The sequence below is a fragment of the Halichoerus grypus genome, chromosome 14, assembly GCF_964656455.1.
Source record: "Halichoerus grypus chromosome 14, mHalGry1.hap1.1, whole genome shotgun sequence".
Taxonomy (NCBI): domain Eukaryota; kingdom Metazoa; phylum Chordata; class Mammalia; order Carnivora; family Phocidae; genus Halichoerus; species Halichoerus grypus.
The window spans coordinates 74,223,505-74,251,392 of record NC_135725.1 but is presented as its reverse complement, the minus strand read 5'-3'; the positions used below and the strand labels follow the sequence as shown (position 1 = coordinate 74,251,392).

The 27,888-nt window shown below is 52.3% G+C and overlaps 3 protein-coding genes across 5 annotated transcripts; all 3 read left to right on the top strand.

Annotated features, from left to right (window-relative positions):
• Positions 1-1,029: 1,029 nt before the first annotated feature.
• POLE3 (DNA polymerase epsilon 3, accessory subunit) lies at positions 1,030-3,682 on the top strand. The gene is made up of 4 exons (XM_036121951.2): positions 1,030-1,252; positions 1,355-1,440; positions 1,773-1,891; positions 2,158-3,682. The coding sequence occupies exons 1-4, from the start codon at positions 1,187-1,189 to the stop codon at positions 2,328-2,330; spliced, it is 444 nt and encodes a 147-aa protein (XP_035977844.1). The 5' UTR covers positions 1,030-1,186; the 3' UTR covers positions 2,331-3,682.
• A 4,812-nt stretch (positions 3,683-8,494) lies between these two features.
• Positions 8,495-18,651, top strand: ALAD (aminolevulinate dehydratase). Its single transcript, XM_036121954.2, has 12 exons — positions 8,495-8,636; positions 13,950-14,106; positions 15,041-15,091; positions 15,551-15,647; positions 15,966-16,101; positions 16,221-16,304; positions 16,395-16,483; positions 16,774-16,829; positions 16,929-17,016; positions 17,103-17,189; positions 17,724-17,853; positions 18,495-18,651. The coding sequence occupies exons 2-12, from the start codon at positions 13,967-13,969 to the stop codon at positions 18,554-18,556; spliced, it is 1,020 nt and encodes a 339-aa protein (XP_035977847.1). The 5' UTR covers positions 8,495-8,636; positions 13,950-13,966; the 3' UTR covers positions 18,557-18,651.
• A 6,060-nt stretch (positions 18,652-24,711) lies between these two features.
• Positions 24,712-27,423, top strand: HDHD3 (haloacid dehalogenase like hydrolase domain containing 3). 3 transcript variants are annotated; one of them, XM_036121975.2, is made up of 2 exons: positions 24,712-24,998; positions 26,522-27,423. In XM_036121975.2, the coding sequence occupies exon 2, from the start codon at positions 26,526-26,528 to the stop codon at positions 27,279-27,281; it is 756 nt and encodes a 251-aa protein (XP_035977868.2). In that variant the 5' UTR covers positions 24,712-24,998; positions 26,522-26,525; the 3' UTR covers positions 27,282-27,423. The 3 variants fall into 3 exon arrangements, with proteins under 3 accessions (XP_035977868.2, XP_035977867.2, XP_077917764.1); XM_036121974.2 differs by having other exon boundaries at positions 26,362-27,423; XM_078061638.1 differs by having other exon boundaries at positions 25,813-27,423.
• The last annotated feature ends 465 nt before the right edge of the window (positions 27,424-27,888 follow it).

Here is a 27,888-nt window from a genome sequence, read left to right as displayed (position 1 = left end):
AGTAGGTAGAACATGTGACTCTTGAACTCTGGTCATGAGCACCAGCCCTACGTTGCCTGTAGAAACTACTCAAAATAAATAATTTTCTTTTTTAAAAAGCAGGAAAATTAAGGGTGACGTGAGACAGCATGTTTCAAGAAAAAAAAGCATTCGTGCTCGCTCAGTGGGATCGAAGACAATTTCTACCTACATAACATGAAAATGATACAACTTAAGAGCCACTGCAAAACCATGCTAAAGCTTTTGACTGCGAAATATGTATGATGCGTAAGTCAATGAACTGAAAAATACAAATACAATTTTAACAGGGTTCGTTTTTTAATGGAATGCAATGTCGCGTTATCCTTACAACCGGCTGCTTGCTGCCCTTTCGTTACCTGACCAGCCCGAATTGAGGCCCGAGGTCTACTTGTGCCCATTTCTATGTCGCCAGCGTTAGCGCTGTACTGGCAAAGGAGTTTGCGTTCAACAATTCTAGGGGGCAATTATCCTTAATGCGATTATTACAAATTTGGGAGGGGTGAAAAGATTAAAGATGAACATCAGGTCCCGCAGAATTGAAAAAAGATACCCGCTTCGTTCCAGAAGAGGGACGTGGAAGAGTTCGGCCTCGGAGGCCCGCGCTACCAAAGGGCACGCCAAACTGCCAGAAAGCCGAAACCACTCGGCAAACGTGACCCCTCGGGCCGCCTGGGAGAGGAGGCGGGGCACCGCCCCACGTCGGAAGGAGCCCCGCCCCGTCCGCTCAGTCCACGCCTCCGTCTCCCGCGCTAGCCGCCAGGCAGCGCCGTTGCCAGGCAGCGGCGCAGAGCACTGTGGGGAAGGGACGGAAGCTCCAGTGAGCCAGACTTGAGCTGATGGGAAGTCTCCAGACATGGTGGCGGCAAGAAGCAGGGAAACGAACCTGGGAAGGGACGCTGGATCCCGGTGGGGTCGGACGGAAGCCCGGAAGGGCCAAAACCGTAGCGACGTGGAAAGTTCGGATGCTTGGGCGACTCGAGGCGGAGGCGGGGCTGGGTGAAGAGGGAGGCTATGGCGCGCGGGGCACTGTGGGACACAGTGTGGGCAACGTGGGGCGTGACGGAAGCCTTTTTGGGTCAGACTGTGGCGACGCGGGAAGTCCGGACGCCTTGGCGGCCTGAAGAAGAGGCTTGAGACGTAGGCGCGGGCCGCGGCGCCGGCGGCAATGGCGGAGAGGCCCGAGGACTTAAACCTGCCCAATGCCGTCATCACTAGGATCATCAAGGAAGCGGTGAGCAGCTCTGGCTGGCGGATGGGCCAGGGGCGGAAGGGCGGGCAGCGGGGGAAGCAGGTCTTGGGCCGGCAGCTTTATTCACCCACGCTCTTTTTACAGCTCCCGGACGGTGTCAACATCTCCAAGGAGGCCCGCAGCGCCATCTCCCGCGCTGCTAGCGTCTTCGTGCTGTACGCCACTTCTTGGTGAGGCGGGCTGAGCTAGCCAGAGCTTAGCTGGGGCTGGGGCGTAAGGGAGCCGCAGAGACCCCCTGGCCTGGAGTCCACAAACCCCAACAATTGTGCCTTATCTCAGTGCGGGGAAGATTCACCCTTATCCAGTTCTTGTAAGGTCTGAAACAAAATAAAACAGCAAAATTACCCTTTGTACAGGGAAGGGAGGGACTTAACATGTCACAAAAATCCATGCATCTAAGACCTAGGCTTTTCCATACCACCTCTGGTGCCCCTTTTCCATCCCTTACGCGGCAGGAGGGGGTCTGACAGCCCCCTGACGGCCTTTAATCTTTTTCTTTCAGTGCCAACAACTTCGCAATGAAAGGGAAACGCAAGACACTGAATGCCAGTGACGTGCTCTCAGCCATGGAAGAGATGGAGTTCCAGCGGTTCGTTACCCCGTTGAAAGAAGCTCTGGAAGGTAATGACCCTTTCCTTTGTTCAGCCAAGTAGAAGATGTTCACCTGGCCCTGAGTCTTCTCAGCTTGGGTCCCTGGTAAGGACAGGAAGTAAGTATTGGATGTGACTCAGAATCAGTCCAGTTGGCACCACCTCAGATCCGATTTGTAATGCTGAGCAGGTTATTTTTCCTTCTCTGCCCCAGCTTTTCTAGTTGTACAGTGGAGTTAGCTGCTGTGGTCTGTTTGGTTCAGCCCTGCCTCCTGACCCCCACCTTCCTCCTTACAGCATATAGGAGAGAGCAGAAAGGCAAGAAGGAAGCTTCAGAGCAAAAGAAGAAGGACAAAGACAAAAAAACAGATGCCGAAGAGCAAGACAAGAGTAGGGATGAGGACAACGATGAAGATGAGGAAAGACTGGAAGAAGAAGAACAGAATGAAGAGGAGGAAGTGGACAACTAATGGGATGGGAAGACTGGCACCTTGGAAGGTACCACCCTGAAACGTGGTACGTTTGTGAGAAGCTTTTCCCTGCTGGGGCGAGTAGTCTTAGCCAGAAGAGCCTGAGAAGATCAAAATAAAACTGACTAAAATTATCAAAACCAGCGCTTCCGTCAGAGCATCAGCGCAGCAGAATCCCATTTTGCCAGATCAGTCTGAAGGTAATGACTTTTGGCAAGAGGGATTCTGAGTGGCTAATTTGATTAGTCAATTTGATCTCTTTTGTTTACTTACATATATGGTAGGCGGTTGTTGATCCCCAGTTCCCTTCCCACCCATCCCCCAAAAAAGTAATAATGACTTCCATGCTGCCTGCTGTGTTCCAGATCACAGGGGTAGTCAAAGCTCAGGAAAAATTGGGGCTTTGAGCATGGTCAGCCTGGCTTGATTGTACAGGATTTGGCAATACTAGCTTGTTAAAGTGGTCAGAATGTGTTTAGCGTTAGGAAACTATAAAAGGTTACAGGAGAAGAATGAAATCTGTTGTCTCTTCACTTGACAGTAACATTAATTGAATTTTGATTTCTCCAGACCCACTTGGCTTGGAGCTCCTCTGTCTTGCTTGGTAGGCATTTGACCTGCTGGCGAGGCTGCGCTCTGGGCACATATGCTTTTAAATCAGCATTGTAGAATGGAATTAGTCAAGCAAGTGTGCCAATAACTCTTACCAAAAAAAAAAAAAAGATAGTTTAGTCTTAGATGCACCTCGCTGCCTACCACTGTATGGCTTTAGGATTTATGGTCACCTCCTGGAAGGTATAAAATTCCAGGCTTTCTCTTCTTGTAGTCCATTTCCCAGACTTTGACTTTTCGTTTTTCATTCTTCCAATTCATGACAAGTTCCAAACTTTATTTCTTCTAGGCACAACTTTCTCCCTCTGTGCTTCTCCTTTCCTGTCTCTCTTCTGCCTCTCCTCTGTTCCCGATTCCCACTTTCTCTCCCTCCTTTTCTCACATCTGCCAACCCAGGAACTTTGATAACCTGCTTAATGTCCCAAAGTGCAGAAATCTGATGGTGCTCAGGAATCTAATCCCCACTGCAAAAAACCATCCCCTTTAATTGCTTCTAAAGTAACTCTGTTGACCTTTCTTCTCAGTTGGTTTTTTTTTTTCCTCCTGATATTTGGTGCTCCAAGCACTTTTTTGTTTGTCTCTAAGTTGAGCGCTTGGAGGTTGACAGATAGTCAAATGTATGTAGTTTGACACTGTTAATTTGTTAAATGAATACAGTCAAAAGTTTGTTGAGAAATGAGTGAAGAATGTTGAGGAAAATTATGCTTTGTACAAATAAAGAACGTTCTTGTTAAAAGTGATGGCTCCTGTTTCATCCTGCTTGTTTATTGTAGGCTTTTGGGGAGGACCCACTGATCATCCCTGTATATAGTTTTTGGAATGTGGACTGGCCCCGATCTTTGTAACTATGGGATCCTGCGCTGCCGTGCATGACCAGCAGATGCTGCTCTTCAACCACAGCAAGAGCTTTCCGTGGCTCTGCAGGGCACCCTATGTGTTACTAGTTGCTCAATGACTCAACATTTATTGAGTTCCTACTATGTGTCTGATACTATTCTAAATGCTTTCAAGCATGAACTCTGAAATCCTATCAAGGAGAACTACCTTTACCTTCATGATGTCCACCACAATGCTCTATTACCTCTAATCTACATAACTTTTTCACGTCATGAATTTATAAAGAACATAAAGTTGCAACCCCAATAGTCATTAGATCTGGTGGCTTTTTCCTTCTCCACAACAGAAACATCCATTCTTAACTCCCATGAGCACCACTCAGCAAAGCTTTCAAGTCCCATCTGGAGTCCTGTGGTTTCCTGCCACGTCTCTGCTTGCCCCAGCTTCCCCTGTGTAGCTTGCCAAGTAAATCTTCCTGGAACGTTGCTACGTTCTAGTCCCTCACTGCTTCCCATCAAATCCATACTTAAACCTGGTATGCAAAACCTGCTTGAGGAGGGCTTGCCTTATCTATTCCAGTCTGTTTCTACTTCATTGTTAAGTCTCCAGTCACTGAATCCCCAAAAGAACTCTCCCTCCACATGGCTTTAGGTCTTCCCAAACTTTGACTACCTAAGAAAACCATGTTTCCTGAGAGCGGGAAGTATGACTTAAAACTACAGAATTTAAGAGATGCCTGGCCGGTTCAGTTGGTAGAACCTGTGAGTCTTGACCTCGAGGTGGTAAGTTTGAGCCCAACGTTGGGTGTAGAGACTACTTTAAAAAAGAAAAAAAAAAACTGGGAAAAATCTGAGGTTATCAACCAATTTTTTCCAAGTACACTTTTATCATTCCTGTAGTGGTATCTGAAGTTTGAAGGTTGCTTACTACGTTAAGGCAAAAATCTCATCTTTTGTAAGCCACAGCCCTTCATGCCTAGAGATTCTGATCTGGATTTGGAGGGTGGGAAGGTTACCATTTTTACCCACGCAAAATTACGTTTGCAGGGGCATCTGGCTGACCCAGTTGGCAAAGCGTGCAACTCTTGATCTCGGAGTTATAAGTTTGAGCCCCACATTGGGTGTAGAGATTACTTAAAAAAAAATTAGTGAGGCACCTGGGTGGCTCAGTTGGTTAAGCGTCCGACTTTGGCTCACGTCATGATCTCAGTATCCTCAGATCCAGCCCTGCGTGAGGTTCCCCACTCTGTGGGGAGTCGGCTTCTCCCTCTCCCTCTGCCCCTCCTCCGCTTGTGCACACGCACTCTCAAATAAATAAAATCTTTTTTTAAATTTACTTTTGGGGGCGCCTGGGTGGCTCAGTCGTTGGGCGTCTGCCTTTGGCTCAGGTCATGATCCCGGGGTCCTGGGATCGAGCCCCGCATCGGGCTCCCTGCTCCACGGGAAGCCTGCTTCTCCCTCTCCCACTCCCCCTGCTTGTGTTCCATCTCTCACTCTGTCTCTCTCTCTCAAATAAATAAATAAAATCTTTAAAAAAAAAATAAACGAATAAATAAGTAAATAAAAATTACTTTTGCAGCCTAATTCTATTTTTGCTGATGAGAGATTAAGGCTCATCAGAGAAAAGTGACTTGCTCAAGATCTTACCACTAACTTATGAAAGCTAGGATCCTGTTCTGGTGGCCCATGGCCTTGTTTCTATTTCTTATTTTTTTCTTTAATTGAACTTTTTACTTTGGAACAATTTTAGTTTTCAGAAAAGTTGCAGAGTGCAGAGAGTTCCCATGTAATCACCCAGCTTTCCCTCATTTTGACATCTTACGTAACCACAGTACATTCATCAAAACTGAGAAGAACTACCAAATACCGAACTATTTGTATTTCACCAGTTTTTCTGCCAACACCCTTTTTTGTTCCAGGAGCCATTCCAGAATACCGCATTGCATTCAGTGAACCAATTTTATGTTTTGTTTTTTTTTAATCAGGGTTTTCTTTTTTTGAAGATTTTATTTATTTGAGGGCGCCTGGGTGGCTCAGTTGGTTGGGCGACTGCCTTCAGCTCAGGTCATAATCCTGGAGGCCCAGGATCTAGTCCTGCATCGGGCTCCCAGCTCAGCAGAGAGTCTGCTTCTCCTTCTGACCCTCCCCCCTCTCATGTTCTCTCTTTCTAATAAATAAATAAAATCTTAAAAAAAAAAAAAAAAGAGCCCCAAAAGAGTGAAAAATTTAAGAATGCCGCTGTTTGGTGTAATCTGTTTCAAAATCTGTTTCAATCTATTTCAAAAAAATAAAAAAAAAATTTTTTTTTTGAGAGTGCAAGCAAGCGAGCAGGGGGAGGGGCAGAGGGAGAGGAAGAGAGCGAATCTCCAGCAGACTCCCTGTTGAGTGTGGAGCCCAACGCCAGCCCTGAGATCATGACCTGAGCCGAAACCAAGAGTCAGCTGCCCAACTGACTGAGCCACCCAAGCGCCCCCCAATTTTATCTTTTAATTGGGATGATATTCACGGAACATAAAATTAACCATTTTTACATGATCAATTCAGGGCATGTAGCACATTCACAATGTTGTACAACCACTACTTCTATCTAGTTCCAAAACGTTTGCATCACCCCAAAATAAAACCCTGTACCTGTCAAGCACTTACTACCCATGCCTCCCTCCCTTCAGCCCCTGGCAACCACTCATCCCTATTTTTATGCACTTCACAGCATTTAGCACAATGCCATATACCTACCTGGGAAGCACTCAAAATAGTTCAGTAGGTTTTTTGGGTTTTGTGGGTTGTTTTGTTTTTTACTTTTTATTAAAGTATAACATACTTACTAAATGGTGCAGATAAATGTAGAGCTTGATGAATTTGCACAAACATCCATGTAACTCACACTCAGATCAATAAACAACATGACCAGCACCTTAATAAGCCCCTATGGTCTCCCTTCCGGGCACTTCCAATCTTCCCCAATGGCAATCGCTATCCTGACTTCCAACAGCACAAGTGAATTTTGCCTGGTTTGTATTTAATATAAATGAAATCATACGATATGTACTCTTGTGTCTGACTCCTTTTGCTCAACATAATGTTTAAGATTTATTCATATTGTTGCATTCACAATACTTTTTGTGGATAAGATTGAAAGATTAAGGTAAAATTATTTTCAAAAACTTGGGGTAGGGTAGAGAATGGAAACAGGTCTTTCTGCCAAGAATAAGAGAGACATGTGAAAAACAGATTACACCAAACAGCAGCATTCTTTTTTTTTTTTAAGATTTTATTTATTCTGAGAGAGGGAGTGTGAGCATGAGTGGGGGGAGGAGCAGAGGCAGAGGGAGAAGCAGACTCCCCACTAAACAGGGAGCCCAATGTGGGGCTCGATCCCAGGAACTCAGGATCATGACCTGGGCTGAAGGCAGATGCTTAACCGGCTGATCCACCCAGGTGCCCCCCAAACAGCAGCATTCTTAAATTTTTCACTCTTTTTGGGCTCTTTGAGGTAGCTCCTAATTATGCTTAGTTACCAATAAACTCAGAGATGGAACAGGTGTCATGAAAGAAATGAGCAGGGACTCTCAACTATGAGCTGAAGGAACCTGACTAGCAGGCGCTGCAGAGAAAGTCCAGTGTGACAATGGGGCAAATTATTTAATCTCCCTGGAGATTGTCTTCCCAGTCTGTAAAATGAGGATAGTAACATAGTTGTCATCAAAATTAGATAAGTGAATGCAAAACGCATGGTACTGTCCCTGACTCTTAAATGCACAAAAAATAGGACTTCATTTCCACCATCTCCCTTATTTGACCACAGATCAGAACTCTAGTAGCTGGAAATTACGCAGGTCTTATTTCCCTAGCATGCATTAAACCTCTCTGCCTCTTTAACTTGGAATATAAAGAGGTATAAAACAGGTTTGGAGCACCGATTTTGAGAAATAAAATCTGAGAGAAGTGTAATACAACCAGCCCACTGGCCTCTTCAGCAAGTCAAAGTCAGCTTTTCTATAATGCCCTGATGCATCTTTATAAAGGCATTCCTTTGCCAGGGTACTGATCTCCATCCCTACTTCACCCACCCAATTCTACTAGCTCACCCAAGCCCCATAAGCCTCACCAGTTCCCTCTGGCCCCTGCACATACTCTGCCCAAACCCCGCACAGTCCTTCCAGTCAAATCTCGCACTGTACCCATCCTAGGTCGGTTTGATGCCCCTTTCAGACTTAGAGCTTTTCCGGAGTGCGCATGTCTTTCACATCACATCTCTCAATCCATGACACAGAGCAAGCCCTGAGTAATTACTCTGGAATTAATTTTCTCTGAAAACCTGGAAGGCAGCCTGGTGCTGAACTCAACAGCTTTTAAAATATTCAGTCTGCAAAAATGGACTTAGCTATTGTGTTAGGCGTTAAGGGGTTGTTCTAATGTCCTTGACACCAATTATTCTTTCAACAATTAACCAGAGCCAAGTATGCGCTAGGCTGGGAAGAGGAGGACGGTAAAGAGAGCCTCGGGGCTGTAACTGCGGGCTGCACCCCGCCCGCACCGCCCCTGCGCCCCGACGTGGGCTCGGGTGGGCCTTCAGCCACCAAAGCTGCGGCCCCCTAGGGGGGCGGGGCGCGGACCCGGCAGCCCTTCCGCACACCCGATTGGCCAGGCCTCGAGGTGCATCGGCGGAGCCGCGGCCGGAGCTGACCAGCCCGCGGGCAGAGAGCCCGCAGGGGGCGTGGCCTGCACGCCGGTCGGGGCGGGCTGCAAGGGGGGAGCTGCTTCCGGGTGAGCCGCCCCGCCCCCACGTGGGCCCCGGGAGACTAGAACGCGCTACGGCGGTGGCGGGAGCGGCAGCTGGGAGCTTTTGAGGAAGCAGGTGAGTGGGGCCGGACTCAGGGAGATGGCGGGCTTGGAGGTGGGGCTGTGACACGAAGAGTCCCTTGTCCCCAGGCCCCGATGTGCCGTGCGCCTGAAGCGCTGGCGGTGCAGCCGGGGACAGAGTCCTTGTGGAGCCCTTGTTTGGACTCTTAGATTGCCCTGCTGCAGCCGGGATTGGGGTCCCCGCGTGGCTGTACCCTTGGGGGCTTGGCTCCGGGCTCTGCCTCTCCTCTCTGGGGTCCACTCCCTTGGAGACGCCTAGGGCATTCTCCATCGGTACAGAACCCAAAGTGCCTCGAAGGACGGGGGAGGGAAGTGGAGGCAGTAACAGTTGCTTTGTGCTAGACTTAGACATAAGTCACATCCACTGGCCCATTAAGTCTACAACAGCCCTTTGAGGTCGGTTCAAGTCACCATTTACCAGGTGCAGAAACTGAGATCACACAGCTGGAAAGTGACGGGATTAGGATTTGAACCCATGTCTGCAGACTCCAAAACCCATGTGCTTAACCGTCAGGCTGCCAAGTGCAGCCAAGTCCAGAGTCAACGTTGTATCTCCTTTCTCCCCCACCCCCTTCATCCAGAATTCTTCAGAAGGCCACTGCTGCTGGTAAGCGCAGCTTTGAAATCTGTACTTAAAGTATCGAGGTGGGCACTGAGGTCTGGGCTGCTGAAGACCTGGATTCTAGCCCCAGATCTGCTGCTGACCCCTTGCCTGATCTTGGGCCTGTGTCTCTCTTTATCTGAGCCCAGTTTCATCATCGTTTCAATTATGTAATCAACAAGCTTGAAGGATCCTCTTAGCCAAGATATTCTAGGAGTCTGTGGAACTGGCACATTCTCCCTGCAGCTCCAGATGGCTAAACCCAGAAGAGGTTGGGCTCTTCAAAGCCCTACCTAGGTTAAGCAAGGCCTGAGTCTCATGCTTCTCTTTAATCCCTGTATCTAGCACTGGGGCAAGCCCAGGGTAGATATTCAGGAAATGCTGGTTGAATAAACAGGCAGTTAGTTGGTCCCTTTTCAGAACTGCCTGAAGTCTGCTATCCTGGGCCCTTCTGGGGCTTTGGATTTCTCAGGCCTGGCCACCTTCCACCTTAGCTGGCCCTCCTGACTGCCTTCTCCCCAGCTGGCAGCTCCCAGCCGTCTGTGCCAAGACAACAGCCTCTGAAATCCTCAGCAGAGCACAGCATGGTGGGGGCGGGGGGGGGGGTTCAGGCCTGCAGCTCCTTCTAACCCTCCTCCCCACGGTGTCAGCTCTTAGGGCCCAACTTCGTTACTCCCAGATTGGGGAAGTTGCCTTCTAAGGAAGGAGATACCTTCATAATCAGTCTGCAGAACTGCCTCTTCCATGCAGCCGTGCTTGACTCCTAGAGACACAGGCCCCTCCCATAGATAGCATCTAGTCCACCCCTCTGCTGCAGTCTCTGGTGATCACTTCGCACCACAGAAGCTGCTGGAAGGCAGAGACCCCACCTGAGATATCTTGGAAGACCCTGCGGCTTCCAACATAGAAAAGTTCTTCCAAGATAGAAAGTTCTCCCTCCCGGGTATGGAGCAGAACACACAGCTGTGTGGACTCTGGGGAGTAGGGGGGGCTACTTCCAGCTCACTTCTGCTCCTAATGATGATAAAAGTAGGTACACGTTCCCTGGGCTGCTCTAATCTCATTTCTGCAGCTTTGCAAGTTTGATAGTATCATTCCCATTTTATAGATTATGAAATAAAGACTCTGAAAGGCCAGCAGCCTTGCCCAAAGTCACACACAGAACACAGAGCAGATGTGGGACTGTGTGACCCTGAAACAAGGTTCTTTCTGCACTGCCCTGTCCTGCCTTCCAGCTAAGCTAACCTGTTCTCATGTGGGTGAGCATAGGTGCTGGGTCCCAAGGTGACTCGCTACTGTCTTCAGTGAGGTGTCACAGGACTTAAGCTGTGGCTTGGAGGCTCCCTTGATTTGGAAGAAGTGCCCTCCCAAGTATGTAGAAATCTCCCAGTCTTGAGGGACGTTTTGCAAAGCAAAACCTTGGCATGGATTTGGCTCTGCAAACAGGCAGCTCTGGCTCAGGGGCTGTTTTTCTGTTCCCCAGATACTTATTAAGTTCCTGTTGTAACAGAATGCCCATGCGTGGTTGAGGTGACTGGGCACTGGACTAGAAGGCAGGAGACTCATGGTCAGGGCCAGCTCTGCACCTCACTCACTGCTCAATGTCAAACAAGTCCTGTCGCCTCTCTGCACCTCATTTTCCACTTCAGAATGTAAGAGAGGAACAGGATGGGTGATTTTCAATGTTTTAAAATTTTTCTCAGCACTGACACCCGTTTCTCAAAGCAAATCTCTCCCTAACCCTAAAATTAAACAGATGTAAGTAGAAGTGCCCTAGTCAGGCCTCCTCCTCACACTCTCACCCTTCTCCCTTGCCCCTCCTTTGCCCCTCCCACCAACCCCCCCCACCTCCTCATGGTACAATTGGGGCTGCAAAGCTCCTGAGCAGCCCTGCTCTGCTGCTTCTGATAAGCAGAAGGCATGTGCTTGCCCAGCCTTCTAAAACAGATGGGGAGTTGAGGCCAGTAGAATGCAGCTTTGGATTCCAGAAGCCAGAGTCCTGCTACAAAGGTTGTTCTCTGGGAAGTGAATCAGAGGCGTGTTCAAAAAACAACTTGACTCTCCAGAATGACATGGAGCGAGTCACTTAACCTCTCAGAACCTCCTAGTTTCCTTATTAGTGAAAGTTGGAATAGTCTCTGCAGTGAAATGAGATACCTAGTCCAGTGCCCAGCACATAACATACACTCAGTATATTTTTCTCTTGTGTATCCTCCATCTCTCTGACTCACCAGGCAGATGGTACAGCCAGAGAGATGCTTGAGGAATCAAGTGTTCATCAGGACTATGGGGTATGGTAGATAAAACCCTGTACTCATTGTCTAGAACAGATTCAAATTCTGGCTCATTTACTAACCAACTGTGTGGTCTTGGGCAAAGGACTTAACCTCTCTGAGCTGAGCTAACCTGTAGCAGACCTGACAGCCAATCTTGCACAAAATGGGCACTCGGGACCTTCTATCTGCCATCTGACTGATTGCTCATCTGGGGGTTGGGACATCTTTGGGGAGGCCTGACTTGCCTCTGTGTCAGATGATGTGGCTTGCTGGAGGGGGTGTGGTGGTAGGGTGGGTCCCTCTGTGGCTCCTGATAACCCCAACCCTGCCAAGGAGGAGTATTGGATAAAAATGGGCCCCTGAGCTGGTTGGGAGGGAGCTAAAGGGACCTGAGAGACTGGAGAGAAAAGGCATGATCAGTGTACTAGGGGACCCCCACTCCCCACTCACCACCTGGGAGATGACACTCGGGCTTATAGGCCTGTTTTAGTCTCTTACCTCACTAAGTGTAACCTTGAATAAGTCCTTGCCTTGAGGTCCCATTCATACGAGGAGACATGGGTGGCTCCTTTTACCCCCCTCCTTGGCTACTGGGTATTTACCCGGGCACCTCCAAAAGCTCAGCTCCCAACCACCCTCTTCCTGCCTCGTCCCTGTCTCCATTGCCCTCTGGGTCACACAAGCTCAGAGCATCCGCCCCAAGAGACTGCCTCTTGGCTGCCTTACGATGGCCCTTCCCTCTCCTCCCCTCCCCACTCCCCCCTGGAGTGTCTGCGCTCCTTTGCTCAGTCAGCTCTGCCCCACCTGCAAGAATTAGGCTCCTGAAGCCCCCACCCCCTCCTCATCTTCCCCGTCCTCAGTCTGGCCTTCTCTTGTCCCCTCCCTGGTACACACATCTTCCGTTGCATCCTCAGTCCTCCCAACAGCCCACGGCCATTCCTCCTTCCGCACCTTTGCCCCTTTCTTCCCTTCCTGAGGGAACATTCTCCCCTTTCCCTCTGCCAAGCCGAACCCACTCATCTCGAAAAACCAAGTTGAAGCCTCCGTCTTCTTCCAACAGCTTCTTCCAACCTCCAAACTCGCCTTGGAGCTCATGGTTCACTTAGGGCAGCTCCTGTCTGAGACGCACTCCATCAGCCCTACCTGCCCAAACAATTTATTGCCTCCTCGATGAGAAATCACGTGTGCGCGTGCCCGGCATGGCCTGGCACGCAGTAGGTGCTCAAGAAACGTGTGCACGCCCCAGCTTCCTTCTGTCTTTTAGCGCTTATTGTCTTGTACTTCATGTAGTTAAATATTTACCCTGTGGCAGAGTGCTGGGGGGGACGGTGCAGAAATGAGCTCACCATGGACCATGCCCTGCAGAAGCTCTGTCTCCTGGAATGAGCTAAAATAGATCCACAGAGAGCTGTTATGTAAGAGAGATTATGATCTGGGCAAGAGAAGCTTCAGCGGGAGAGGGAATGTGGGCACCGGGTAGGAGTTGGGGCTGAGGAGGTGGTGCAGAGAGCACGGACCTGTTAGGTTAAGGGAGCAGGGTGAGCAGAACCAGAAAGCGGCCAAATGTGGCTGGTGCTTGGGGAACAGCAGGAGGCGCTCAGGCTGGAAAAGACAGCTTCAATGGCCCCGCTGCAGGGGTTCTGTCTGTCTGTCTTGTCAGGCACCTGCTAGTTAATCCTCTTAGTGTGCGTTGTGCCTGAGGAGAAGTCTCTGTACCAGGGTGTTAATAGTGCTTTTCTCTAGAGGTAGAATTACAGGCGATTTTTCTCTTGCTTGCTTATCTAAAATTTCTGCCAAGCACCTGCACATTTTTCATGGAATAAACAAAGTTTAAATGTTGGCTAGGTCAATGCTTCTCATACTAATTTCCAATCCATCACAGATTGATTTTTTTTAAATAAAATACAAAAAAAATAAAATAAAATTGTATTGAATTGCTGGAGAAATGTTATTTTATTTATTTTTTTTAAAAGATTATTTACTTGACAGAGAGAGAGAGAGCGCACAAGCAGGGGGAGTGGCAGACAGAGGGAGAGGGCGAAGCAGGCTTCCCACTGAGCAGGGAGCCCGATGTGGGGCTCGATCCCAGGACCCTGGTATCATGACCTGAGCCAAAGGCAGACCCTCAACCGACTGAGCCACCCAGGCGCCCCAAGAAATGTCATTTTAGAAAAAGAGAGACACCATAGAAAATACAAGCTGAAATTTTAGATTATTCGGTTCTGATCGCTAGGGAAGTTTCCAGAGGGCCCACTTCCCTTCCTCCACTTACCCTTGTCACAGACCAGCAGGGATTGGCGAGCTGTGCTACGGGGAGCACTGGCCAGAGAACTGGGGAGGCAAGAATCGGGAAGAGCGTGGGGGTATGGGACCATCCCCTGGGGACAGGGACCGTGTCTCACATGCATCCTGTTGTGCCCCCCCTCCCCAGAGCTGAGCGCACAGCCGATGCCCCGGGAGTCCACGCTGCCCACCATGCAGCCCCAGTCGGTTCTGCACAGTGGCTACTTCCACCCGCTGCTTCGCACCTGGCAGGCAGCCGCCTCTCCCCTCAGCGCCTCCAACCTCATCTATCCCATCTTTGTCACGTGAGTCCCCAGGAATGGTCCAGGCCTTCGGATCTGCCGGTGTGTGTGTGTGTGTGTGTGTGTGTGTGTGTGTGTGTGTGTGTGTGTGAAAGAGAGAGGGAGAGAGAGTGGGTTCAGGACAACCATCTTAGGAATCAAACAAACTAGGAAAGAACTGAGTCTTCCCATCCGGAAAGTAAGGATAATAACCCTGGCCCGCCATCCTTGCGGTAAGGCAGAAGCGGAGAAGGCGTTCGTTGTGTAGATCGTACAGAGCTGTGTATGTGGAGGCGGTGGCAGCCGTGATTACTCATAATAGCAACGGCTGACATTTATTGACCGCTGACTGTGTGCCGGGTACTGTGCTAAGCAGCGTACATGGATTATCTCCTTCAGTCCTGACAGTTTCCATATGAGGGAAGAATGGATATTGTTCCCTAGAGTGTCCTCTCCACGAGGGCAAGGATTTGTGTCTGGTTTGTTCACTTTGTATCTCCAGAGAGTAAATAGTACCTGGCACATAGTAAGGCCATTCGTTCACCATTCGTTGAATGAATGAACGAATCCACCCAAATACAGATGAAGGGCCCTGAGGCTCAAAGAGATGGTGCAACTTGGCCCAGGTCACCCAGCCAGTAAGTGGCTGGGATCGCAGGCAAGGGCCTTCTGACTTCAGAATCCCAAGTTTGTAGCCACTTGACGCCTTCGTATGATTTAGTGTTCTTTTAGTTCCATTGCTTCTGTTGTCACTGTCACTCTTGCTGTTCCTATTATTATTTCAGGCCCTGGGCTTGGCCAGGCAGGGAACCAGACACTGGACCCCAACCTCCTCCCTCCATCCCCACTTTCCTACTCCTTCCCATCTCCCCAGCCATCCCTCCCGGTCACTCCCTCACCACCGGCCCTTCCCACAGCTACCAGTCCATAGCCCACCCCCCACCCCCCGCTCTTGCAGGGACGTTCCCGATGACGTACAGCCCATCGACAGCCTCCCAGGAGTCGCCAGGTAGGAGACGCGGTGGGGAGGGCCAGGGGAGGGTGGCGGGAGAGATTTCCCAGCCGGAGGTGCCAGGAAGCAGACCCAGGAGGTAGAAGATCTGGAGAAGCTCACTTCAGCTCAGTAAAGAAAAGGGTTTTCTCGGGGCCAAAGTTGTTCGAGAACAGAAGAGGCAGCCCCATAAAGGAATGAGCTGCCCATTCGTCCACCAGAGACATCATAGCAGAGTCTATTGCAAAGGAGAGCTGAGCTGCAAATGGGGGTTCAGTAAGAACCTTCCACAGCTAAGTTCCATAGCTCTGCTTCTGGGGGCCTTGGTTTTCCCATTTGTTTGGTGGGCGCATTCCCACCCCTCCCTGGACTGTGGGGCTTGAGCCCTCCTGGTGCCGTGTGCAGCACGGAGGGGTGAGGGGGGACCCTTGCCTGCCACTTGCCTCATCTCAGCCCCTCTGTCCCCCCTCCACGCAGGTATGGTGTGAACCGGCTGGAAGAGATGCTGAAGCCCCTGGTGGAAGAGGGTCTGCGCTGTGTCCTGGTCTTTGGAGTCCCCAGCAGAGTCCCCAAGGTGGAGAATCAGAAGCAGAGTTCGAGGGGAAGACAAGGGAGGGTCGGGTGAGGGTGAGCTGAGCTCCCACATGGACTGTGTCCTCAGTACGGCCTTGTGCTGGCCCTGGGGCGTGGGCAAGGGGACATGGCTCCCGGCTTGGTGACAGCACCCGCCTAGGGACAGGAAGCTAAATAGGGCCATGCCACCCTGACTGGGCAGGTCAAGTGCCCTGTGCAAAATGGGGACAGTCCTTACTGCGTCCTCGTGCAGGGAGCTGGGCTCTGTGAGGTCTGGCCATCCTGCGGACGTACCTCTTTGCCCTTCCCCTGCCACTAGGATGAGCGGGGTTCTGCAGCCGACTCCGAGGACTCCCCAGCTGTCGAGGCCATCCGCCTGTTGCGCAAGACCTTCCCCAGCCTCCTGGTGGCCTGCGACGTCTGCTTGTGCCCCTACACCTCTCATGGTCACTGTGGTGAGCTCCCTCCCTTCACCCGCCCTGCTGCCACCTGCACTCCCTCCGCCTAGTCCTCCTCCGGGTGGGCTGGGCCAGGGACCGAGATGCTCCCCCAAACCCAGCTGTCTGTCCTGCAGGTCTCCTGAGCAAGAATGGGGCATTCCAGGCTGAGGAGAGCCGCCAGCGGCTGGCGGAAGTGGCACTGGCCTATGCCAAGGCAGGTGAGTGAGCCACCGGCAGCTCCGGGTCAGGGAGGTGGCAGAGTGGGTAGGAGGATCCCAAAGTTCTGAAGACCACCCTCTGCCCCTCAGGATGTCAGGTGGTAGCCCCATCGGACATGATGGACGGACGCGTGGAAGCCATCAAGGAGGCTCTGATGGCCCATGGACTTGGCAACAGGGTAGGGGCGGGGAGTGTGGCGAGGGGTGTGGGGAAGGTACGGAGAAAGCCTGGACCAGCCCTGTCCCCGTATCTGCTAAGAATCCCGGAAGTGAAAACAGCCCTGGACGAGGCCTTTGAGATCCATCTCAACCTCCGTACTTCACATGGGGAAATCAAGGCCCAGAGCTTTAATGGGACTAGACCGCAGGCATTCCACTTCCCAGCCTACATCCTTCCTCTCCCTGTCACTTCACCCTGGGACATCTGAAAAGGGCTGCCTGGACCTTGACTCCTGTTTGTCTCCCGTAGGTATCAGTGATGAGCTATAGTGCCAAATTTGCATCCTGTTTCTACGGACCTTTCCGGTGAGTGGGGATTAGCAGGGGTCTGCTTTCAAGCTTTCCCTGACCTGTTCGCCTAAAGCTGGACACCCCCCACCCCGCGCTGATGCCTCTGCTTCCCAGGGATGCGGCTCAGTCCAGCCCAGCCTTTGGAGACCGCCGCTGCTACCAGCTGCCGCCGGGAGCCCGAGGCCTGGCCCTCCGAGCAGTGGTGAGTGACCAGAGCTTGAGCCCACCGGCCGGTCCCCCTCCCATCTTGCCTCCTGGGCACTCCCCACGGAGTATTTCGTCCCTTAGGCCCGGGACGTACGGGAAGGAGCCGACGTGCTCATGGTGAAGCCGGGCATGCCCTACCTGGACATCGTGCGGGAGGTGAAGGACAAGGTGAGCAGGCAGAGCGGAGACAAGCAGGGGCCCAGGGAGATGAGCGGGTTTGTCCGCAGACTCTGGGATCTCAGACTCAGAGACTGCAGACCCCCTGAGTTCAGAGCGACCTGGCCCTGAGCAGGAATCCTGCCACCGCGCCCCTGCCCAGGAATCACCATGGGCATCTGCCCCAGGGCTGGCCGGAGCCTTCGAGCTGCTGTGCTTTCACAGTTCAAGAATGGGGTGGCCTGGGGTGCCTGGGGGGCTCAGTTGGTTGAGCATCTGACTCTTGGTTTTGGCTCGGGTCGTGGGGTTGAGCATTGGGCTCTGCACTCAGTGGGGAGTCTGCTTGGGGTTCTCTCTCTCCCTGTACCTCTGCCCCTCCCCGCTCTAAAATAAATAAATCTTTAAGGAAAAAAAAAGAACAGGCCCGGCTGCCAACAGTAGGGACACGGCATGGGGCTCAAGATGCTCTCAGGTTGGGCAGGCAGGAAGGGAGACTCCCAGAGGTTCCACACTTCCACCTGTCCACCCGCCACTGCTTTTCCACAGCACCCTGAGCTCCCACTTGCCGTGTACCACGTTTCTGGAGAGTTCGCCATGCTGTGGCATGGAGCCCGGGCCGGGGCGTTTGATCTCAAGGCTGCCGTCCTGGAGGCCATGACCGCCTTCCGCCGCGCAGGTAAACAGGGGCACTGGGGTTTCCTGACCTGTGCCACGGGGCTGATGGGCACTTTGCCCAGAGGACAAAATAAAGTCATGAGACAGCCTGGAGTCTTAGGCCTGGGAATACCAGTGATCTAGAGAGAGACAGGGTGAGGAGGGGCCGTGGAGCTGCAGAACCCAACGTGCGACAGTGAAGAAAGCAGAGCCGTCTGTTACTTTTTGGTGTTGAGACCTCAGCCAAGCCGCCTCTGTGCACCTCAGCGACCTTGTCTGCAGACCGGGGATAAAATACCCGAGGCGTGTCGCCTGGAGCATTGCGGGAGGGGATGCATGTCATTGGCATGTGCTCACCACTCCACAAATGGGAGCTGGTGGTGTTGGTGTGCACACAGCATGGGAATGACGTACTCATTTCTCCCTCTGTGCGTTTCATACAACGGCAAACTGAGGCCCAGCAAGAGAAAATGACTTGCCCAGGGTCACACAGCACACAGAGCTCTAACTGACCGGAGCTGGGCTCTGTCATATGTTCTGACGCCCACGGGCTGTGCCTCTTCATGGTAGCCGCCTGCCCCCTCCTTGGCCCCGGTCTCCCCGAAGGTTAGCCCCCAGCTGATGCCTGGCCCCTCCCCGCTTCCTGCTTCTGTCCCCCCACAGGTGCCGACATCATCATCACCTACTACACGCCTCAGCTGTTGCAGTGGCTGAAGGAGGAGTGATGGCGACCATGTACAAGACCAATAGCTAGAACTTTTAAAAGGTCCCGGGGCCTTGGAGAAGTGAAAACCAAAGTAAATGCTGCTTTAGAACTGTGCCCTCATGCCCTCTTCCTACTCACGTGCTGGCAGGCGCCCAGCAGCCCTGGGTGCTTTCTGCCAGCCTGCCCCCCTCTTACCACTCGAGCCTCCCAGGCTCCCCCAGGCTTCCCCATGCCCCCGCTGGGTCAGCTCCTTCTTCTGGCGTGGCCTCAGCTTGAAAGCCACCAGGAGGTAAGGGCGCAGGCTTGGTGGGGCCTTGGAGGGGGGCTTGGAGCGTTACGGGTAGAGGAGGGCAAGTTGCACCTTGTATCCTGAGAAGCTCTGGAAAGCCTGAGGCCTCTGGCAGCAGAGCTGGGCGCCGGGACAGAGGCCTAGAATGACATCTTCAGGTTTAGAGTTGAGATTTGCCTCGATTCCACTGGAAGGTGATTCCCACACAGGCCCATGTTGCCAGGCTGCCTGAGATCTCCTGTTCTGCTCTCAGCCATATACCCAGAGAAGAGTTACTTGTTAATAAGCAGAAACACTGCCGGAGGATCGAAATTCAGAAGCAAATAGAGTTTCTGACTGCTGGAGATGCGACCACCAAAAAGGCTTTTCTGTTGAAGAGAGAATTTTTGAGAACATCTGCTCAGTGCCCAGAGATGATGCTGGGTACTGGGGATATAGCAGGACAGATCTCCGCTTGTCTCTGTGCAATCTATGCAAGGAGAATGGGGAGACAGACGACAATAAGAAAACAAAGCAATTACAAATCATAATTAGTGCTTTGAAGGAAAGAAAGGGTCTGAGACAGCATAATTGACCAAGGGCGTCTCCTGAGAGGGTGGTCCAGAAGCCCTCCCTGAGGTTGAGGGACAAGAAAGGCTCTTTCCAGAGAGCGAGCATCAGAAGCCACAAGAATGACACAAAGTGTGCAAAGGTCCTGCGGCGGGAGGAGCCTCCCAGCTGGGAGGAGGGGGACGGGACTGGAGGTTGGAAAGGTAGGCTGTACACCTTGTAGGAGGCTCGGTCTTCCTTTGCATTGGGTAGAAGGCGATCTGAAGGATCTTAACTAGAAGTTACGTGTGTTCCCCTTCCCCCAGTCTGCTGCTGCGTGAAAAGGAAAGGGTGAGCAAAAAAGAGGCTGGTTGGGAGGCGCTTGGAGACCCCGCGGAGGACTGACATTGGCCTGGACCCGGGTGGTGGCGGTGGAGAGGAGGAAGTAGGTATATGTTCAGGATACGTTCCCAGAGGCAGAATGAGCAGGTTTTGCCTAAACTGTAAGTCCAGGGAACGGGAGGAAACAAGGATGCCTTCATGGGTTTCTAGCTTGAGCCCCTGGTTGAGTGCTTTCTTCCAAGACTCACGTCATGTCTCCCCTAGTAAAAGGTAAGGCCCAGCTAAGGGCCTTTGCAAGTCCACCTTTCCATCTGCAAAGTGACAAATCCCAAATCTAGGGCCAAAGCAAGCTCAACTCAGACCTTAAAGCAGTACAATCCATTTTAAAATGTAGAATTATAGGGGCGCCTGGGTGGCTCAGTCATTAGGCATCTGCCTTTGGCTCAGGTCATGATCCCAGAGTCCTGGGATCGAGCCCCGCGTCGGGCTCCCTGCTCTGCGGGAAGCCTGCTTCTCCCTCTCCCACTCCCCCTGCTTGTGTTCCCTCTCTCGCTGTGTCTCTCTCTGTCAAATAAATAATAAAATCTTAAAAAAAATGTAGAATTATAAACTCCCAGTGGCTCCTGTAGTCAGGCCAGTCCCCTCCGACTCCCAGTTGTCTTCCGCAGAGCTGCAGCTGACCTGAGGACCTGATCTCACTCTGTCCTTAGCATTTGGGGAGGTAGCCAGCCAAAATCAGGGCTTGAAGAGGCATATAGCTTCACCTTCCAAGGAGTCTGAGCCTGGAATTCCCCACCACCACCACCACGCCCCCCGCTAGAGGCCTGAAGCACTAATTAAAGATGAGCCACTGATGGGCCTCAGGGTTCTGACCAGACCAGAACTTTGGCCATATTGGCTTCTTGTCTCCCGGCCCCTTGGCCCCAGTCCCTGAGCTCATTTCTGGTTAGTGTGGAAGGGAAGGTTCTTCAGGGGCATCCCAGACTCATCATTGCCAAGCTAATAGGAGGCCCGGTTCTTGTAGGCCTAGAGAGACAGGAGACAGACACTGCTCTTTAGGTATAAACCCCACGGGAGGCAAAAATTATGTGTGTCCAGAACCTCCAGAAGTAAACGTTAAGTGGACTGAGGAGAACCAGGAGGCAGATGTGTCTCCAGGGACGTTGTGACAGGTGCTATGAGGGAGGCCACCAGGACCTGACTGGGTTTGAAGGATCAGAAAACGCTTCCGTGAGAGGCTGACGTTTAAGCCTAGACCAGAGGGATGAGCAGCCAAGCAAAGAGCATTCCTGGCAGAGGGAACTCTGCCTCTAGAATGAGCTAGAACACAAAGCAGGTGTGGCTGGAGCAGAGTGGAGGACGAAGGAAGAGATGGCCTGAACTGGAAAGGGAGAGAGACCAGGCCCAAACCGTGCAGGGCTCAAAAGCCATGTTTATGGAAGATGGGGAGTCTTCCCAGACTTTATTGCAAGAGAAAGGAAAGCCATTTGAAGGATTTTAAGCAGCAAACGATTTGCTCTGATTTTGCATTTTATGAAAACATTTGAGAGCACTGGCAAAGTGCAGATGGGAAAATGTGTAACCTGGACTGGAGTGGTGACAGTGGGGTTGGAGGAGGTAGATTAGCTGGGAAGGATGAACGTGGCTTGAGCTCTTGGTGGCTGGTGGGACATTGACTAGGATGGGAAAGCTTAGAAGGGAGGGTCGAGCAGGAGTCCTAAATTTAGCTTGGGTTTGCAATGAGGGAGTATCTAGAGAGCTTACGACTCACCTAAGGCCATTTTACTAGTTTGTGGCAGAACTGGGTCTAGAACCCTGTCCCTGAACCATCAGAGACAGGATTGGAACCCACATAGTTCAACTCCAAGGCCTCTACCCTGGGCCACTGTGCCACACCATCTCCCAGTAAACAGTAGCCAAATTCGGGATCGAACATGATGCTATTACAGTGGGGCAGGCCAAGGGCTGCATTGCCTCAGGCATCGTGGCCTGTGTGAAGTGGCGCCCTCTGGAGTCGCTTTGTCACGGGAGGTGCCCGCTCAGCATCTGCTCCAGCGCAGCTATCTGTGTACAGAGAATGGCCAGGCCGGCGAGCTGGGAGGCTTTGGGCGGTGCTGGGGGCTCCAGCTCCACGGCCCGTCTCCTGCGGCATGCTCTCCTCTCACTAGTGGTGATTTTATCCTGGCGCAGAGAGAACGCAGCTTCCACGATTGGCAAGGCATGGTCTCAGACTTCCAAGCATTGCAGACAACTGGTGGGCATGCAGGGCCTCTCAGTGAGGCTTGACTTTATTTCCCTCCGATGTGCCTGCTTAGACGGTAGCTCGTCTGTTTCTTGTAGGACCTTCCCGAAGCCACAACAAATAGCTGTTAAGTTCCACCGATTTTTCACTACCACCTCAGTGGGCATACGGTTGAGGGTCCCAACAAACAGGCATTTTAACCAGCCACTTTACTACCAATTTCCCAACAAGGAAAGGAGGAATCCTGACCTGCCCCATACCTGGCCCCAAGTGTACCCATTTTTGAACTGGCAAATCAAAAAGAAGTTTGTTTTCCGAATAGTGGGGACCTGTCATTGGCTTTCCTGTGACACTCAAGGCTTTTTTTTTTTTTTTTTAATCTCTGCTGAAAAGTTATTCAGAGAAAGAGACAGAACCTAAAGGGCAAACAGTCAAATCAGGGCCACACCTCCAGAGGGCACACTCACAGAGGTTATAATGGACTTGCCCGCCGTGTGCAACAGGTGCCTGGGGTTGAAATAGTTATGGGACCAAACAAAGCCCTTAACCTCTCAGGAGACTCAACTATGTGAAAAGAATCATCTTCCAGGGGGTGGACGGATGGGCAACACAGGTGCAGGGGAGTGGGAGATGCGGGCTTCCAGGTGTGGAGTAAGTCACAGGGATGAAAGTGACAGCGCGGAGAATACGTCAATGCTGTATGTACTGTCGGGCGGTGACCGACGGTAGCTACGCTTGTGAGCAGAGTGTCTGCAGAGGTTGAATGACTATGTCGTACACCTGAAACTAATGTAACTGTGTGTCAGCTATACTCAAAACATTTTTTTATTATTACTATTTTTTAAGTAATCCCTATGCTCAATGTGGGGCTCAAAGTCGCGACCCCGAGATCAAGAGTCCCATGCTCTACTGACTGAGCCAGCCAGGTTCCCCTAAAATTTTTTTTAAAGAATCATCTGGGGTACCTGGGTGGCTCAGCCAGTTAAGCGTCTGCCTTGGGCTCAGGTCCTGATCCCGGGGTCCTGGGATCCAGCCCCGAGGCTGGCTCCCTGCTCAGCAGGGGTCTGCTCCCTCTCCCTCTGTCTGCTATCTTTCTCAAGTAAATAAATAAAATCTTTAAAAAAAAAAAATCATCTACTTCTCAAAGAGCTTTTTCACGTGCTCTCACTTAATCTTGATGTAAGCATGCTCTATTTGTACATGGAGGAACTCAGGTCCCGCCGACAAAGTTAATTACCTTGGAAATTAACTTAGAAGCTGGCCTGGACTTCAGCTGGAAGTTATTCTGTTCAATCCCCCCCATTTTGCAGATTGGAGACTGAGGCCCAGAGAGGAAAAGAATTCAATGAAGGGTTCACAGAGAGCCAGGTGGCAGAGCTGGGACCAGAACCTAAGGAGCTGGGTTTTAGGTGACCCTGGAACCTGAACCATCTCAAACCTTCTGGGCTTCTGTGAATCACAGCTGGACCTCTGACCTCCCACTCACCCTTTCCACTCCCACTTGTAGGAATCCTGCTTGTAATGAATTTTGGAATCAAGCTCTCCCTTGCTGGCCTAGGTCTGTGACTCCGCACTTTGTATTTTCTCCCAGGCCTGGGTCCAATGAGGAGGAGCTGGTTCTGAATGAAATGAACAGGCCAGTCTTAGAATATAGGAGGAAGATTTGTTTAAAAAGAAGGGAGAGGGGAGGGGAAGAAGGAAGAAAATAGATGCATGTTTGTGTGCTCCTAGGAAAATAGCATAATGACCCAAAGCCCCACTGCCACAACCCCTGGGGAATGTGGGGGGGGCCGGAGGTCCTCCTGGTCTCCCCACCTCCAGGGACCACTGCCCTTGCTCAATAAGCAAGCTGGGGCCCCAGCAGCTTTGCTTTTGCTGGTGGCTCACCTTCAGGACCAGTCCCTTAATCTTCACCTGGCTGTTCAGATCTTTGCCCCTCCCCTAACTTCATCCAGAGAGGCCCTGGCACTGCTCATGGCGCCATTCTGATTTTATTGCCTTTATAACACTCATCACTACCTGAAAGCTTGTGTATTTACTTGGTCTGTGTCTGCCCACCCGGGTTCCGTGAAGGCAGGAATCCTGTCTTTTTTCGCACGGTCAGGCACAGAGCAGACCGATGCTCAATGAGAAGTGAGTGAGATTGGCTTTCGCTTTTTACTTTGTACACTTTGTATTTTAAAACATTTTTGAAGATGATTATTTTTACATCAAAAGAAAAAAAAACCCTAGCTAGGTTACTGCAGAGGACTCTACTCTCAGCAGAATGTCTTGGGTTAGACAAGTTTCCAAATGAAAGCAATTCCTTCCTAGTACCGACTGGAGACTCAAACCAGAGAGGGGCAGCGCCTGGCCCAAGTCCACACAGCACTCAGCAAGCCAGGCCGGGACCCAGATCCCCCTCTTCCCAAGTCAGCCTGGGGACCTCCCCGGAGTGTCTGGATCCGAGGAAGGCGGAGGGGTCTGCGAGAAGTGGAGGAGAGAGAAGGCGCAGAAAGGGGGAGAAGTCGGCGAGGGCGGGCAGGCAGAAAGGGAGGAGAGTGTGCAAGGTGACCCAGAGATGCGGGGAGCGGGGCGGAGGGGGCGGGACGGGCAATGAGAGGGAGACGGAAAGGAAGGGGCAGCCGGGTGACCGAGGGCGCCGGGGGCGGGGAGGCAGGTGAGGGTGCGACTGGAGGGAGCGGAGAGGACTGTGGCAGGGGAGAGGCGGGGGGAACCGCGGGAGGAGGAGAGGGGCGGGCGGAGGGCCAGGGGCGGGGCCAGGAGGGGCGGGTCCCCGGTTCCGTGGGGGCCGCAGAGCGCCTGCGCAGCTCTCCGGAGGCGGCTGGCTGCGCCGGCTTCCTAACGACTGGCTTCCGTCCGGGTCCGCTGTGTCCGGATCCCGGGAGGCTGGGGACCGGGGGTCCGCCCCGAGCGGTCGGAGCGCGCGGGAGCTGGGAAGGGGCCCCCAGGAGGCCGGCCGCAGCCACGTCACGCCCAAGGTCACGCTGCAAATGGCAGCCGTGGAGATTTCGCTCTAACAGCGGGCTACCTGGACTTTGTCCCCATCGAGCCCTGGAGGTGAGGAGGAAGGCCGAGAAATTCAGGCTTGCAGCCCAGAGGCCTCAGCCCCGGCTTCCAGAAATGGAAGACGCTGTGGGTCGGGAGCCAGAGCTCTTTGTTCTAGTCTTAGCCGGGCCCGTGACTCCCGGCGTGGCTTTGCGCGAGTTCCCGCCCCTCACTGGGCCTCCATGTACCCACCAGTAAAGTGGGAGGGTTCTTGGATGGCTCTCCCTAATTTCCAGATTGACTTAAATTCATTTCCTTGTCAGACTTCCCCTACGGCTTGCCCCCGGCTTCGCCAGCCACTGCCCTTCCTCAGCAGCAACTTGGCTGTACTCTGAAACTCTGGACCCTCAGGTGTCCCCTAGACCGCCTGGGATTGTCTGGAATCGACTGTGTGGGGCAAGAAGCTGCACCCAGCCTCCCGACAGCAGGCTGAGGACTTGCTTCTTGGGCATGGAGTCAGTAATCCTTTTACTGGCTCCCCACCTAGGCAGACCTTGTTACCGCCAGTAAAGACGCATCGGAGGCTTAGAGACAGGACCTGGCTCTGTCTGCCTTTGGCCCTGTGCTGTGCCGATTCACCCAAATCAGATTGTCTTAAAATCCAAATTTGTCTAAGCATGATGCAGTAGAAGGGAGCACTGGCCAGAGTCTGGAAGTTTGGGTTCTGGTTCTGGCTGTGCACCTTAGGCTAGTATCTGCCCCTCTCTGGCTCAGTCTTCCCTGATAAACAAGGGGTCTGTCACATGGTCTGCAAGGACCCTGTGTCTTTGGTATTGTTAACAATAGTAATAGCAATCATAATTGTTTCCTTACCTTGACCTACAAGGCCCTGCCACAGTGGGCCCTGTCTACCCAAAGCAGCAGACTTGCCGTTGACCTACCTCGGGGCCTTTGCACTTGGTGTTTCCAGTGCCAGGAACACTTAAGCACCTCCATTTCCTGCATAGTCATTGTTCAGATCTCCCCGGAAACTTGACTTTTACTTAGGAAGTTCAACACAGATGGGATCCCTGGGTTTATATCCTTATGGCACATGCTGACTTTGTTATACTTCAGTGTTTGTATAGTTCTTTGTCTAATATCTGTGTCTCGTATTCTTTAAAGCCTGTAAATGCCAGGAGGGCTGGAAATCTATCCTGTTCCCTAGCATCTAGCACATAGTAGGTGCCCAGAAATTTGTGGAATGAACGGATGATCTCATTTCATGCAACAGTCTCGTGAGGTTGGCACATCGTGCTCCTCTTCAGTCAGGAGACAGAGATTCAGAGGGTGACACTCCTAGGGTCACACAGTAAGTGGGAAGTGCCAGAATTTGAACCCAGTCTGGCTCTGACCCCAAGGTCTGAACTTCTACCTCACTGCCGTCTCATTCCAGGATCTTCTGCTGTGAGGACGTGCCCACAGCTCTGGCCCACAAGGCCCGGAGAGAGAAGACCTTTAGGTGGTGGGGTGGGGTGGGGTGGGGTGGGTCTTGTCCGGCTCAGTTTCTCTTTAACCTCTGGCGGACTTGGGGTGCACTTGCCCCCCTCCGACAGGCCCATGGCGCATCGGCTGCAGATACAACTGCTGACGTGGGACGTGAAGGACACGCTGCTCAGGCTCCGCCATCCTGTGGGAGAGGAATACGCCACCAAGGCCCGGGCGCACGGGCTGGAGGTGGAGGCTGCCGCTCTGGGACACGCCTTCAGGCAGGCCTACAGGACTCAGAGCCACAGCTTCCCCAACTACGGCCTGAGCCAAGGCCTCACCTCCCGCCGGTGGTGGCTGGATGTGGTCTTGCACACCTTCCAGCTCGCGGGTGTTCGAGATGCGCGGGCCGTGGCCCCCATCGCGGAGCGGCTGTTCGAGGACTTCTGTAAGCCGAGCACCTGGCAGCTGTTGGAGGGGGCCGAGGCCACCCTGAGACGGTGCCGAGACCGAGGTGTGAGGCTGGCGGTGGTCTCCAACTTTGACCGGCGGCTGGAGGACATCCTGAGGGGGCTGGGCCTGCGGGAACACTTTGACTTTGTGCTGACCTCGGAGGCTGCCGGCTGGCCCAAGCCTGACCCCCGGATTTTCCATGAGGCCTTGCGGCTTGCTCGAGTGGACCCGGCAGGAGCAGCCCACATTGGGGACAGTTACCACTGTGATTACAAGGGGGCCCAGGCTGTAGGGATGCACAGCTTCCTGGTGGTTGGCCCAGAGCCTTTGGACCCTGCAGTTAAGGGTTCTGTACCCCAAGAATGCCTCCTCCCCTCACTGTCCCATCTCCTGCCTGCCCTTGACCGCCTGGAGGGCTCACCTCTGGAACTTTGAGTCCGACGAGGGAAGTCGAGGAAAGTGGCTCCAGCGAACTAGAAAGCTCCTTCCTTCCTGAGATCAGGCCTTCGCCTCTCTCCCTGCGGCATCCAAATGCATTCTGACTATAAAGCGGTGAATGCAGGGCTTTGAGCCCGTCTCCACGCCTCTCAGGTGGTTTATTTGTCACACCTGTGTCTCCCCCCCCCACAAGATTCACTGAGGGCCCAACTAGCTTCAGAACCAGGCACATTCAAAAATTTGTTTTAGCAGCAGGGCCCTATTGTTATGGGAGATCCTACTGGAACCCCAATGTGCAAAACAGCAAAAGCAAGAAACTTCTAGGGTTGAAACAGGTTCTAGAGCCCCACAGTCGGGCCCTGAAGCCTCCACGACTCCCCATGGGAAGCAGGAGATCGGAGGAGCTTAGTTTGGAAAACTGGGGTGCTAAGCTGTGCTGTAGGGACATGTCCTCTAGGACTATATAGTGTAAACAGGATCTCAGACAAGGAGCACCCGAATTACATCATGAGAAGAAACTTCTTTCATGCTTGCCATGTGTTAGTCCTTTACATGCAGATAGAACCCTCAAAGCTACCTAATGGGCAGAGGTAGCGGGACGTGC